The sequence below is a fragment of the Trachemys scripta genome, chromosome 1 (genome assembly GCF_013100865.1).
Source record: "Trachemys scripta elegans isolate TJP31775 chromosome 1, CAS_Tse_1.0, whole genome shotgun sequence".
Lineage (NCBI taxonomy): Eukaryota > Metazoa > Chordata > Testudines > Emydidae > Trachemys > Trachemys scripta.
In genome coordinates, this window is record NC_048298.1 from 23,811,954 (window position 1) to 23,827,631 (window position 15,678).

At 38.7% G+C, this 15,678-nt stretch overlaps 1 protein-coding gene across 1 annotated transcript in view; it reads left to right on the forward strand.

Moving 5' to 3' along the window:
* Positions 1-15,678, forward strand: part of FAM185A (family with sequence similarity 185 member A) — a 65,937-nt gene that overhangs the window by 33,726 nt on the left and 16,533 nt on the right. The window contains exon 5 of the mRNA XM_034766045.1: positions 989-1,030. Coding sequence (XP_034621936.1) covers positions 989-1,030 — 42 coding nt within the window. The remainder of the gene's footprint in view (positions 1-988; positions 1,031-15,678) is intronic.

Below are 15,678 nucleotides of genomic sequence, written 5' to 3' on the forward strand. Positions count from 1 at the left end.
ACCACGGGTTGAGAACCACTGCTCTACACCTTGCAACAGCCGCCCTTTTTTTGTCAAATAGATTGCTCTGGTGTCCATAAGAAATGAATATAATACTGTAGTATGGCTGAACAGAATCATGTTTTGCTAAACAAATTAAAAACTGATAGATTATTTACTACTTTCCACAATCTTGATATGTGCTTGCTCAAAAATTACATGTCAGTTTACAATAAACTGATTCCTTTAGCAGATTTATGACTTTGTCGGCTCCTCATTTCATTGAATTCTTTCAAAACAGGGATGCAGATACTAAAGTGATTACTTGCACAGATTGACATTGGAGTCTGACATTAAGAGTGGTTTGAAGGGAATAGCATGGTAATGTGCAATGACTCCACAGGAATTTTTTAAGAAGAAACCCTGCAGTATGAAATAGAAAAACCCCTCCTGGAAAAAAAATGTTATTGCAATCCCCCCTGCTCAACTTGAAAAATATCTCTCTGTTGGAAGATGGGAACTTTTTTTGTTTAGCTGTCTGTATGCCATTTTTGTTACACATATAATTAAACCAATTTAGTCAGCCATATGGCCCATGTAGTTAACGGCACAATAAAAAAAAAAAAAAAGAAGTGGCACAAAATAATAATAATAAAAAAGTATTAGTTGATACCCATGAAATGCTTTGGGCTTTTTTTTTTTGTTTGTCTATATGTTCATAAAGTTTTACACAAATTGTTTTCCATATTTTCATATTTTTAAACTTTATTTCCTCATTTGTTAAGAATTTTCATAAAATGCAACTCTGTGAATATAAAATAATATATTTTGTATTGATTTATTTTGTTAATTTTTATTTGCAACCCAAATAAAAATATGTAGACTAGCAGTTGCATTATGGTCATTGGAGCAGGACTCCCAGATATGCAGTTAATCTGTGCAGCCTCTGAATGGACTGTATAAAATAAGTTTCTCTTATTAAAACATCGACTCTGTTTTTCTCTTATAGGTGACACAACCCTTCAAACTAAAACAGGGAACATCACAGTAGGTAGGTTCTACTTTCTCTTGAAATAGGACAGCATTCTTGTATTTTTTTCCAGATAGTATTTAGGTGAAATACATAGATTATTTGTATCTTCAGTAACATATTTTGTTTTACTGATGTGATTAAAATGCTTTCTAGGATTTTTAATAAAGAATTGGTTTAGTACAGGATTGTTTCATTTTGGTTTTGCAAACTGTAAGAAATATTATAATGCTGGGAAAGATAAAGCTATACATTTAGAAAGACATCCATTCTTGTTTTAAAAATTCCCAAGTAAGGAAAATGTACCACAGCACTTGGTAATCTGTTCCAATGCTGAATTACGCTTACTATGAAAAATTTACCTCTCTTTTCCAGTCTGAACTTTACTGACCTCAGCTTTCAGCCTTTGGATATTGTTATGCCTTTATCTGCTAGATAAAAGAGCTCTGAAGTATCTGATATCTTCTTTCTCTGTAGATAATTATAGAACATGATCAAGTGTCTTCTTAACCTTTTATTTTGTCTTATGTTTGATGATTAAAACTGAATGGCTGGGATTTTGTCACTCACAAGTAATATTAAATCATTGTTTTATTATTTTATATCATCTGCAAAGATGCTAGGAGCGTCTTTAGAAAATAAAGACAAAATGTTTACAGTCTAAGTGCCGCTTTAATCAGTGTGCTCTCTAATTTAAGAAAAAAGACCGGGGTTAGTCTTGTCTCTGTTTCAACGAAGTGATTTTTGTTTGTGAATGGTAAAACACTGCTGAATTATCTCTGTGTTCTCTTGTGATTTTTGTACTGTACATATGAGTTCAGGGGTTGTTGTGACTCCTTCTTTTTGACTTCAAATCAAAATGTACTGGGCCTGATTCATCACTGAGTTACTCCAGTTTTATGCCAATGTAATTTTAGTGATTTCAGTAAAGTAAAACTGGAGTAACGCAGTGATGAATCAGGTGGACTGTCTTTTTTGGATATACAGTGTGAGCACTCAAGGAATTACATTTTTGTAAATGAATACAATTATGGAGCTAATTCTGAAAGGTTCTGTGTTTTCTGGTAGCACCAACTGATCTCAGTGACCCCACCACAGCAAGCTCCTTGCAGGATTGAGGCCTGTTAGAAATATCAAAACCTGAAAACAATAGTAATTAAAAAAACAATATCAACATTTCTTAAAAATAAAGGCGACAAATCTCCTCACAAAAGTCAGTCATGGAAACCACAAACCTAAACTCAACTTTCCAGACTCTGCTTTTCCTTCTGTCAAATGAACTGTTTGATGATGACGGTGTTAGAAGACTACAGTTTCTTAACACGGGAGGTATCACTGTCTACTAACAGATGACGAATAGTTTCCATAGTTAACTGAACTCAGTTCTAAATATTAAGGAGTGTCTGACAGTTGAGAGCCATTTTATCTTTCAGATTTATGTGCCTTAGTGATTAGTTACATTTCACTTTTTCCTCAGGAGATCACATAGCCATTTGTATTCATTTTCAGGCTTTGTTATGGACATTTTCAAAGGAAAAAATAACTTTTTAAAGAATCATATACACTTAGGGGACATTGGGCGAGATATGATAATACCTTTCACTTACGTAGTGTCACCTCAAGCTCTTAAAGTGCTTTACACAAGTGGATAAGTATTTTCTGTTTTATGGGGAAACTGAGGCACAAAGTGGTTAAGTGGATTGCTAGAGCTCACACAGTGACTCTGGTCTTCTAGCGCTTAGTGCCTTCCTATAACCACTGCACTATGTTACCTGCCTGCAGGTACATATATTTTCAAATTTTAGCAAATGAATGTTATTCTTGTTTGTATAAAGTTAGTAATACAGTAAATAATAAGATTTTGCACAAACAGGAATGCCATTCAGTAGGTAAAACTAGTTAATTGAATAATATACCCATTATATCTCTCAATGACTCTATAGTATCTTGCTACTTAGTGTATCCTTAGTATATACGTCAATCTTGTAGGAGACTGACTAACACAGAGGTGAGGTGTTGAACTTATTTTCAGGGTATTAATCTGTGAGACAACAGGAAATCATGCTAATCAACGATTCCTTATTCTTGCAAAATTCTGCTTTAATAGTTAGTAGGAACCAAGCAACACTTATGTATTATATACTTGGTGATCCAATCATAAATTCAACAGGAATTGAGGATGTTCAACTATGTTCCCTGTAAGCTGCCTGGCCTGCTCTCCAGGGCTGCACAGGCAGGCAGGGGGAGACGCCCCTTCCCTGGCCCGGCCCAGGCTCTCCGGAGCTGCCGGGGAGAGGAGCCCTTCCCCCAGCCTGCCCAGACCCGCAGGAGCTGCCGGGGAGAGGAGCCCCTCGCCTGGCCTGCCCCAGGCCCACCGGAGTTGCCGGGGAGAGGAGCCATTTGCCCAGCCTGGCCCATGCCCACCGGAGCTACCAGGGAGAGGAGCCCCTCCCTCGGCCCGTCCCAGCCCCGCCAGAGCTGCCACTACCGGGGAGAGGCATCTGTCACCCAGTCCCAAGCTGCTGTGGTGAGAGAGGGCTGTGGGGGGAGTCCTTTCCACCCAGGGCAGTATGCACCCCTAGTCCCTCATCCTCGTTCCCACCCCAGCCCTGAGCCCCTTCCCAGACCCCAATCCCCTCATCCCTGGCCCCACACCAGAGCCTGCTCCCCCAGCCAGAGACCTCACCCACGCCATACCTCAACCCTCTGCCCCAGCCCTGAGCCCATTCCCACACTCCGAACCCCTTGGCCCCACCCCATGAATTTTGTATGTTCACCAATGTGAAGGTGATGTGTCACACATCACCTCCATATTAATGTACATATCAAAATTCATTCCACACATGGACATAAAAAATTAGAGGGAATGCTGGTGTTCAACTTCTTGCAGGATTGGGCCTTTAAAATAAGCATACTGAAGCAGGAAGCATGCTTTTCTCTACAGCATGTGTTTATACAGTGCTAAGTACACTGTTAGTGATTAACAAATGTGAAATAATTTTGATGTGTTTTGAAAGTACTGTGCTGGAAACTTCTCAGTTTGGACCAAATAATATTCAGCTTTTAAATAACTTGTTAATTTAGATCAACCCAACCTTGTTTTATTTCTGATTTGATTAAATCACTGCTGAAAATGGTCCTTAAGTTACTACCAGAATTCTTAACAGTTTCACAAAGGACAACAAAGAAGGCTTTGTGTTCAGTACTAATCTTATTTTTCCAATTTATAGTTGGCACAGTCCAGTAATCAATCATTCCTTGCTGTTATGCCTTGTTCTCTTGAGGTGTTCTCTGGGACAGGACAAATTTCTTTCTACCATACCTCCTAATATGTTATATTAAAAATAACATTCAAGTCCTGCTTCCCTGCATGGTAATGTTTACATTTCAGCTCCAAAATGTTCTGAGATAGCAAATCTTTACTTTGAGTTTGGTCTGTTGGAAATGGAGTTCTGTGCCAACCACGCTATTTCAAATAGGAGGGCATGACCCCAGATTTTTTGTGGGATTGAAGGCAGAGTTTATTTTCAACTGCCAGCCTTATGGATTGTATTTACAGGAAGTAGGGTACTGCTTTTGAAAGCAAGATTTGGCACACAGACACAAGGAAACTCAGGAAAGAACAAATTTGTCAGGCTCATTTTCTTACACGTTTCATTGCCAACTTTTTCACCATCCTTCAAATATTGAAAGACATGAAGTGATTCTGTCCCACTTCCTCACATCGTGACCCTCTGTCTGTACAAGACCTGGAGTCACTCGTTACCTTGGATTTGTTGTACCTGAAATTTTAATTTCCAGTTAAGTGCTAAACATTTGTCAAAACACAGATATCTGCTACTTGAAATTAGGGTACAGTACTAAAGTGAAAGTGAACTGAGCAATCTGCAGGTGTCCACATGGAGTCTGGTGGCACCTTAAAGACTAACAGATTTATTTGGGCATAAGCTTTCGTGAGTAAAAACCTCACTTCTTTGGATGCAGGTGTCCACAGTGATGTGAGAAGGTTGCTATATGTGACTATTGCTTGGAGGTTACTCAGGACTGAAAGACAATACCAAGAATTTGGTTGCAAATTCTCTCTCCTATGAAGTTGTATTGTTTGAGGAAAACAAAAAAAAAATGCTCAAAATATCTGCAGCATAATTGTGTGAGGAAACACCCCAAATATAAGTTGTGTAGCTCCAACAACATGCTCAGAACTGTGGGCTGATTTTTATCTCAAACCCTAACACCAGGTATGACATGCTACAGGCTTTCAATGCCTATTTGAAAACTTAGCTGTGTCAGGATGCAAATTTCACTTCTGGGGCTTCAGATCAACATTTGGGTGCTTATGCACTGATATGAGTACCCAGGTGTGGAACTAGATGCCTATCTTAAGCATTCAAGTGTTTAAAAGTAGACCCAAGTCTGGGCAGAGACTGTGCATTGAAGAGCACAGCAATAACGAAAACAAGTGTATCTGAAACAAAAACACAGCCTCTGCCCTAGAAAAATAATAATAAAAGCACATAAGAACATAAGAATGGCCATACTGAGTCAGACCAATGGTCCATCTAGCTCACTCTCCTGTCTCTGACAGTGGCCATTGCCAGATGCTTCAGGGGGATGAACAGAACAGGGCACTTTTGAGTGATCCATCCCCTGTTGTCCAGTCCCAGTTTCTGGAAGTCAGAGGCAGTCTAGCAATCTGAGTGGAGCATGGGCATAGGCGCCAACTTTCTCTGGCGCCGGTGGGTGCCTACGCCCCCCGCCCTGACTCCACCCCATCTCTCTCTATTGTGAAAATTGGCTGTTTATTCCTACTCTTTGTTTCCTGTCTTTCAATCAGTTGCTGATCCATGAGAGGACCTTTCCTCTTATCCCATGACTCTATAGTTTGCTTAAGAGTCTTTGGTGTAGGACGTCATCAAAGGCTTTTTGAAAGTCCAGGTACGCTATATCTACTGGATCACCCTGGTCACGTGCTTGTTGACACCTTCAAAGGATTCTAACAGATTGGTGAGGCATGCTTGCCATTTACAAAAGCAGTGTTGAGTCTTCCCCAACACACCATGTTTACCTATGTATCTGATTTTGTTCTTTACTATAGTTTTAAACAATTTGTCTGGTACTGAAGTTAGGCTTAATGGCCTGTAATTGCCAGGATCCCCTCTGGAGCCTTTTACATTACATTAACTATCTTCCAGTCATTTGATACAGAGGCTGATTTAAGCAATAGATTACATAGCACAGTTAGAAGTTCTGCAATTTCCTATTTGATTTATGTCAGAACTCTTGGGTGAGTATCATCTGATCCTGGGGATTTATTACTATTTAATGTATCAACTTGTTCAGAAACCTCCTCTAATGACACCTCAATCTGAGACAGTTCCTCAGATTTGTCAACTACAAAGAATGGCACAGGTGTCAGAATCTACCCCTGCAGTGTCTGCAGTGAAGAGGGATGCAAATTATTTGTGTAGCTTCTTCGCAACAGCCTTGTCTTTCTTGAGTGCTCCTTAAGCACTTCAATCATCCAGTGGCCCTGCTGACTTTTTGGGAGGCTTCCAGCTTCTGATGTACCAAAACATTTTTTGCTGTTAATTTTTGTGTTCTTGGCTAGTTGCAAATTCTGTCTTGGCCTGCCTTATTATACTTTACTTGCCAGAGTTTATGCTCCTTTCTGTTTTCCTCAGTAGGATTGATTTCCAATTTTTAAAGGATGCTTTTTGCCTCCAATTGCCTCTTTAATTCTGCTGTTTAGTCATGGTGGTATTTTTTTGGTCATCTTACTGTCTTTTTTTAAATTGGGATATACATTTAGTTTGAACCTCTATTATGGTATTTTTAAATAGTCTCCATGCAGTTTGCAGGCATTTCATCCTTGTGACTGTTCTTTTTAATTTCCGTTTAACTAGCTTCCTCATTTTTGTGTAGTTCCCCTTTTTGAAGTTAGATGCTACTGTGGTGGGTTTATTTGGCACTTTTCCCCCTACAAGGATGTTAAATTTAATTACATTATGTGCTATTACTGAGTGGTTCAGCTATATTCACCTCTTGGACCAGATCCTGTGCTCCATTTAGGACTAAATCAAGAATTCTCTCTCTTTGTGCGTCCTTAGACATGCTGCTCCAAGAAGCAGTCATTAATGGTGTCTAGAAATTTTCTCTCTGCATTCCTTCCTGAGGTGACATATACCCTGTAAATATGAGGATAGTTGAAATCCTCCATCATTATTGCATTTTTCTGCCTTTGTAACCTCTTTAATCTCCCTGAGCATTTCACGATCACCATCACTAATGAGGTAGTTGGTAATATATTCCTACTGCTATACTCTTATTGTTCAAGCATGGATTTTCTACCCATAGAGATTCTGTGGTACAGTATAAGTCATTTAAGATATTTACTCTATTTGACTCTGTGCTTTCTTTCACATATAGTGCCACTTCCTTACCAGCATGACCTACTTTATCATTCCTGTGTATTTTGTACCCTGATATTACTGTGTCCTATTGACTATCCTCTTTCTGCCAAGTTTCCATGGTGCCTGTTATAGCCATATCCTCATTTAATACCAGGCACTCTAGTTCACCCTTCATTTGTTTGTCAATATTTAGTTGCTTGCCTTCACATGTTTAGTTTTACATGGGACTCTTTTACATTTCACCATTCCTTACTAGTGCCTCCTTGTACTTTACCAACTTCTTTCTTGTCCTCTTTACTAGGATATAGAGTTCTTTCTTCAATAAATTTGTCCCTAAGGGATGTCTCTGCCCAAACCATGTGGTTCTTCATACCTGTCAGCTTTCCCCCAGCTCTTAGTCACAACACGAGTTTTCTTGCAGCTTAAAAAGATAAATGGTTTTTTCTTCTGTAGATAATCTCATTCTTTTTATAATACGCAACTGTCCACTGTAATGTTTTGATCTTCTACAGTATGTGTTTTATAGTGCTTAGCATGATGGAGCCATTGTCCTAACTGAGACCTCTGCACACTACTGTAATACAGGTATTAAGTAACAGTAATCATTTAAAAAACTTTTATCTCTAGAAGTTTTTAATAGTTCTGTTCCTGTCCTAGAGACTTGTAGACCTTCAAAAAACTGCCAACGGCCATTTTATAATGAGAAAGCAACAAATGCATGTAGATGAACATTTAATCCACAGTCAGACCCTTCAATTCTTCAGATCCAAAAAGTGAGAAATTACTCCCACGTAATATACATTTCAGACAGTGGATATGTAATGAGACACTCAAATATATTCCTATTCAATTTACCTCCATCAGGCAATATTCCCATTCAAGGATGGTATATGAAAATGTTTTATAATACATGCTGCCTGAATCAAAAAATGTATTGTGGTTTCCATGTCTAGCGTAGTGGCTTGGATGAACCAATACCTGATAATAAAAGAGCAGTTGGATTAATTTATGGTTCCTTAAATACCAACATTTAAACTACTGTTAAACTGTACAAGACTGATGTACTGTATTCAGAAAGCATGTTCATTATGTTTCAAACATAGAGACAAATTCTGTGTTCCATTACATCAGTGTAAATCCAGAGTAACTACTGTTGTGAATTAAACTACTTTCAGAGAAGAATTTGATTCATAGAGTTGATCCAGATTAATTAATTCATCCTTCCTAGAAGGAAGAAGCTATGAAGTAAGAAAGAGCTGCATTTGTTCATTGTAAATACATGATAAAATGCGGGCTCACCTATAACTCTGTAAAGGATTAATTTCCTTTAAAAATATGTTATTGAGTTGTAAATAAAGATTACAGTTGTAAAGATGAAATTAAGTCCTGAAATGTTCAAAAATTTAAAAAGAATTACCAGAAGACTGTTGTGATGCAGTGGACTTCTTTATGCGTCATCGTCTTATCTTTAAAACTTCCCTTGAATTAAAGAACATGTCATAGTGTTTAATGGTAATGTCCAGACTGCACAGACAAACCTTCTCACGTAACTTTACCAGGGAGTCTTACATAACCTCTTTACTTGCATTTAACTACTGACAGTAGCATCCCTGACAGAATGCTGTATTTCTTCATAAGAATCTGTCCCAAGGTAAAAAAAAATGAGCCAGAAGTCTCTTCCTTCCCATTAATCTTGAGGGCTGGCAACCTCCAAGGTTTTAAGCAAGCTTATATTATTAAACTGTTTGGGTCAGATGACTGCCTAAAGTGAAAAAGATTATAAAAGTCTGGACATCTAATAGCACCAGGACACTATTAGGTGAACATCTGTGGATAGCTGCTATAGGTATATGGGGCAACACCTACAATCCTTTCTCGAGTCCAGATCCTCCTGACTGGTTGAGCTGTGATTGGCACACAGCCAGGGAGAGGGGCAAATGCAGCCTCATTCTTGACCTGATGCCAGCAGATACCAGCCTGGTCCCTGGCACAAGGTAGAGCAGTTTTAGTGCTTCTCTGTGTTATGATGGCTGTTCTGACAAGGCTGTTGTGGAAAATGGGCACTCTGGCCATGCTCTCTCTTCCCTGGTCACCATCCTCCATTTGGGTTCAGCAGAATGGGTAGCATAAAAACTGCTACAGAGGCCCTATGCCACTGTAGGATTCTCTTACACCAGGGGAGTCTTCCACTGGACAGTTAAGTAGGGCTTAAATCATCTGCTTTGCACCTCCAGAGTCATGAGATCTGATTAATTTCCTTCCATCATTGCTGTGTCTCCTTAACCAAATCTTAATCAAAGCCTGATCTTCCTTTCATTGAAATTATAGGGAGTTTTGCCATTGATTTTAGTGGGAACAGAATCCATTAGTGGTCTTGGGAAAACTAAAGAAGTTTTGCTGGAAATATTCAGATTTAAGCTAAGGACAATTTCTGTCAACATTTTTCTTTATTATTTCCACTTATTAAGTGTCAGGGAAGGGAAATAATTGATTGTCAAGCTATGGAACTGTTCTACCCTATGCTGATGTACTGAATGTTTTACTGGGAGGTATCAAGTTCCACTTTTTTTTGTAAATTTATTATTGTAACTTATATTGGTATTTACTTGTATATGTTTCCTGTAGTTGTGTGATTTATATGGGTCACTATTTTATACAGTACTTTGCAGGTAGGAGATAGAGTGAATTGTTTTGGAAAAATTCTGGTTGCTAGATCTCGGAGGTCATTTCTGTACAATCAGTGGCTTATCTTTTTGTGGAATCTTAAGATAAATCTTTGTGTGATGTCTGTTAATTTCTTTCATGTTTTTCAATTTTGTGTGATACCTTCTGTACCTCACCTGGTTCAAAAATAGGAAAAAATGCCATGCAGCACCAATAAAAGTGAACCTGTATTTTGGTTGTGGTTGTCCTCCATTTTAGCCTTGTTTCCTTTTGACCCTTATGAAGAACACCTTTTAAGACTCCCCCTCCTTGCAACTATCTTAGGCCTGGTCTACACTTAAAATTTAGGTTGACAGAGCTACGGCACTCTGGAGTGTCGAAGTCCACCACCCTGAGCGCCATCGCTGTGCTGACTTAACCCTGTGTATATGCAGTTAGATCAACGGAAGAATTCTTTCTTCAACCTAGTTCTGTCGCTTGGGGAGGTGGAGTTCCTACAGCAACAGATTAATCCCTTCCATCTCTGTAGCCTGAGTCAACATTACAGGGTTACAGGAGAATAGCTCCAGTGCCATAACTATGCCTCCATAGCGCACACCGTGTAGACGTGACCTAGGCATCTCTAGTGTACCCATTAACATAGTATCTCTGCACCAATTGATTCATATATCAACCCGATTTCATTTTCCCAGTCACTCTTTCAGTTTGACATTCCCTCTTGCTGATACTTAATATTTCTGGGGATTCTTCTCCTCCTTGATATGTAAACTCCAATTTGATCCTGATCAGTGGATTCCAGGTATCACCATCTTTAGTATCCCCATCTTTCCATTTTCATTTCTGGTGAAGTATAAACTCTAACCAAACTGGTCTCCCCACTGATTGCCTTTGTTTTCATAAAACAAAGAATGTATCAAGGACATTTTGCTTCACTGCATTTTTGTACTAGTAAATACCTAGATCATTGAAGTTGCTCGAGAATACTGAGTAATTTGATCTAGCCATCTGTTCCATTTCCTTTAGAATGATTCATCCTTATATTTCCCTTTCAGTTGTCTGTTCATAACAGATTCTGAATGTAAAATATTGTCTACTTTCTCTCTAGCTTTTAACCTCAATAGTTCATTCATATTAGCACCCTCTAGAACCCTCTAGGTATGTGTTTATATATAAAATAACCCCCCTCCCATTTCATCTCCTTTTTCTATTTTCTTTATGTATCTTCTCTATTAAAATTTCACTTGTGTACTTTGTCCCACCAACCTTCATTAACTGTTGCAAGACCATACTTTTCCTGCAGCATTATTCATTTAAATTTCAGACTGTTTTGTTATCCAAGTTTTTCCAGCCCCTGTTTTTTAACCTGTTGTTATATTTCCTTCTCTAACTTGTTTAAGAGAGATAGAAGACAAAAGAAGATTTAAACACAAATATCAATTTCATCAGCCTTTTCAAAAAGAAAGATGTTGACTTTTTAAGTATTAACGTAGTACTGTTTATGTTCTGCCTAATCTACCATCTAGGCATTTGTATCTAGTTCATTACCTAACATCAGAGATATATTCTAATAATTATTAAAGTATCATTTCCAAAAGCCTAATTCCACAGTTAAACATGGATTGTAGCCTTGTATTATTGTTTGTTTAAATCCAACAGAGTACTCAGTGTTTTCCAAACATAGATATAATCTCATCCCAAGGAGCATTTAGTGCCTGCCCTAACTTGAGAAAAGTGTACTGTGGGCGGGAAAGTGTGGAGAGGTAGAGGTCATGCAGATGGTACAAAGGGGCAGGCCAACATGCATTGACCAGTACAACTGCAGATCACAGCATGCACAGAGGAGGCTGGGGCCTGACCCTTTCAGTTAGAGGTATGGTACATTTTCAGCATCATAGATGTCAAGAAAACACTAAATCCACATGTCGGTCCAGTAAAAGATATTATCTCACCCACCTTGTCTCTCTAGAGCCACAAAGGTATTTTGGCACTTAACTGCCACCTTAGATGCCTCCGTTCAAAATTTAGATCCTTGAACTAGAGCTGTCAAGCGATTAAAAACAAAAAATTAATCGTGATTAATTGTGCAGTTAAAAAAATTAACTGCGTGATTAAATGCACGATTACAAAAATTAATTGCACGATTATTCACACTTAGATAATAGAATACAATTTATTTAAATATTTTTGGATGTTTTCTACATTTTCAAATATATTGATTTAAATTACAACACAGAATACAAAGTGTACAGTGCTCACTTTATTTTATATTACAAATATTTGCACTGTAGAAAACAAAAGAAATAGTATTTTTCAATTCACCTAGTAAAAGTGCTGTAGTGCAATCTCTTTATCATTAAAGTTGAACTTACAAATGTAGACTTATGTACAAAAAAAAACTGCATTAAAAAAGAAAACGATGTAAAACTTTAGGGCCTACAAATCCACTCAGTCCTACTTCTTGTTCAGCCAATTGCTAAGACAAACAAGTTTGTTTGCATTTACAGGAGACACTGCTGCATGCTTCTTATTTACAATGTCACCTGAAAGTGAGAACAGGCATTCGCATGGCACTTTTGTAGCCGGCATTGCAAAGTATTTAATTACCAGATATGATAAACATTCGTATGCCCCTTCATGCTTCAGCCACCATTCCAGAGGACATGCTTCCATGCTGATGATGCTTGTTAAAAACATAATGCGTTAATTAAATTTGTGACTGAATTCCTTGGGGGACAATTGTATGTCTCCTGTTCTGTTTTACCCGCATTCTGCTATATATTTCATGTTATAGCAGTCTCGTATGATGACCCAATACATGTTTGTTTTAAGAACACTTTCACTGTAGATTTGACAAAACGCAAAGAAGGTACCAATGTGAGATTTCTAAGGAAAGATACAGCACTCGACCCAAGGTTTAAGAATCTGAAGTGCCTTCCAAAATCTGAGAGGGACAAGGTGTGGAGCATTGTTTCAGAAGTCTTAAAAGAGCAACACTCGGATGCAGAACCTACAGAACCTGAACCACCAAAAAAGAAAATCAACCTTCTGCTAGTGGCATCTGACTCAGATTATGAAAATGAACGTGAGTCGGTTCGCTCTGCTTTGGATCGTTATCAAGCAGAACCTGTCATCAGCATGGACGCATGTCCTCTGGAATGGTGGTTGAAGCATGAAGGGACATATGAATCTTCAAACTTACACTGGTCTCTTCGAACTAGGTATTCCCCCACCAATTGTCCATGATCTGAAGCTTCCCTATAGCATGCCTACTGGATTGGGTCCTGCATGAAACACCACAATGATGACAGCAACTGTGGGGCTGCCCTTATACCAAGTAGACCAGTGGTTAGAGCATTCATCTGGGACATGGGAAACCCATGTTCACGTCCCTACTCTGCCTGATTCAGAGCAGCGACTTGAACCCAGATCTCCCGTTCCCAGGTGAGTGCCCTAACTACCAGGCTGTGGGCTATTCTGGGATGGATCTTGCTCTCTTTTCTACTGAAGCTGTTCCACTTGGTATGAAACACTGAAGTATTTACTGGAGCCAGGGCCGGCTCCAGCTTTTTTGCCGCTCCAAGCGGCAGGAAAAAAGAAAAAGAAAAAAGCCGCGATCGGCGGCATTTCGGCGGCAGCTCTACCGCGTCACTTCATTCTTCGGCGGCAATTCAGCGGCCAGTCCTTCCCTCCGAGAGGGACTGAGGAAACCGCCGTTGAATTGCTGCCGAAGAGCTGGATGTGCCACTCCTTTCCGTTGGCCGCCCCAAGCACCTGCTTCCTGCGCTGGTGCCTGGAGCCGGCCCTGACTGGAGCAGAGAGACTGCGAGAATCTATGGCCCAATAGTTAGGTCACTTACCTGAGACACCCACATTACAGTCCCTGTTCCACTGAATATTTAAGTATTTTATGCAAAGCGGAACATCTCTGAGTGCACTTACATGACATAGGGTTTTGCCTCAAATATAGAATTATTTTTTAAGTGTAGTCCCTTTATTTGAATTGGAAGTCTGGCAAATTTCTAATGGTCAGCCTTTAAAAAATTTTATTAAAGCTAATGTTAAAAAAATTATATAATACATAGGTTGAGAAAAGAGTATCTGTATATCTTGGTATAGTGCTTAGATTATCCACAAATACAAAGTTTGTTTTTAAAGTCATATGATACATAGAGTACATAATCAGCAATAACCCAAATTTAGGTGAATAGATTTAACAATACAGTTTAAATATTAGAATCTGAATAATCGGGTACATCACTCATGATAAGTTGTACAGAGATTTGGTTGTGGAAAGCAAAATATAACGAGTGGAGATTGTCCCTCAATAATTGAGAATTAGGTAGGTTGTCCATTTAGAAGATACAATCCACGAGGAAAGTATTTCAGTTACTATTGTTCTGATGTCAGGACGAAGTAGCTTCCCTGGTAGAGAATCCCAGAAGAGCTTTTTTTCAGGAGAGTTTCTCTGAAGAATTGTCCATAGAAACACTGTATTTGAGGACTGGGAACAGATAAGGGTTGGTTCAATAATTTGATCTCAGCTGAATGTGACTTACTGTATTATACAGACTGTTAGCAGCAGTTCTCCTGAGCAATCTGGTTAGTGTGTGTCTCTCCCATGAAGCATCCAGTCAGGTAAAAATGGACTTGTACTGAGCCAATTGTTTGTTTGGTTATGGCCCAGTTTCAGCAAAATCCCTTTCAGAGTTCTGTGGATGCTACTCTGTTACTGCTGTTTTAAATGAACCAAAAGATGCTGTCAGTTTCCCAGCTGACTAGAGCTGGATTGGCCACACTTATTTTTCTTCCTAATATTTTCCCCTCTAAGAAAGCAGCCTTAGCTGTGGGAAAACATTCCCTTCCCACATTGTTACTCTTATAATTGGTGTGTTGGTCAGTTACATCTGTGTGTTGAGAGCTCAGTTAAAACAAAAAACTGCAGACCAGTTCAGTGATTTCTGTTTTCTTTAGCAATAAGCAAAGCTTAGAGCATTATGCTTGGATTCTTCTTTTTTCCCCCCACTACTAATCAATCATGTTGTTCTCCAGAAATCTTCCCTATGTCAAATTGCCAAGTCAGCTCTAATTAGCTTCAGTCAGACTCATGTATGTAGTTTTAGCCATTTCTGGCAGATTATCTTCTTTATGCACACGCAAAACATCAGAAAATTGGAATGGTTTCTGTCAACCTTTCACATTCCTTGCCAATACATCCTTTGGATAAAAGAAATTCACAGTGGAAAGATTTGTTCATTCCAACTGTTGTCTGGACAAAAGATTTTTAGTTCATTTACCATTGATCATGCTGCATGGCTTGATATTTTTTTCAGATTTTTACAAATCTCTGGAGTTTCTATATACTTCTTAAATTAAGATTGGGATTTAGAATCTTTATCTACAGAAAAAATACTCCATAGTTTGGTCAAAAGTTAATTCTTCAGATTTTCAGTATAACATTGTTGAAACTTGTTTATCTGAAGCCTGAATGAATTGCAAGTACAATGACCGGAAATGAAGACAATTACAGAATATGTTGTCTTCCTCTCTGGTTTGCCCTTTTTGAAGCATTGTATTTGTGTAGTCATTTCTTTAGAG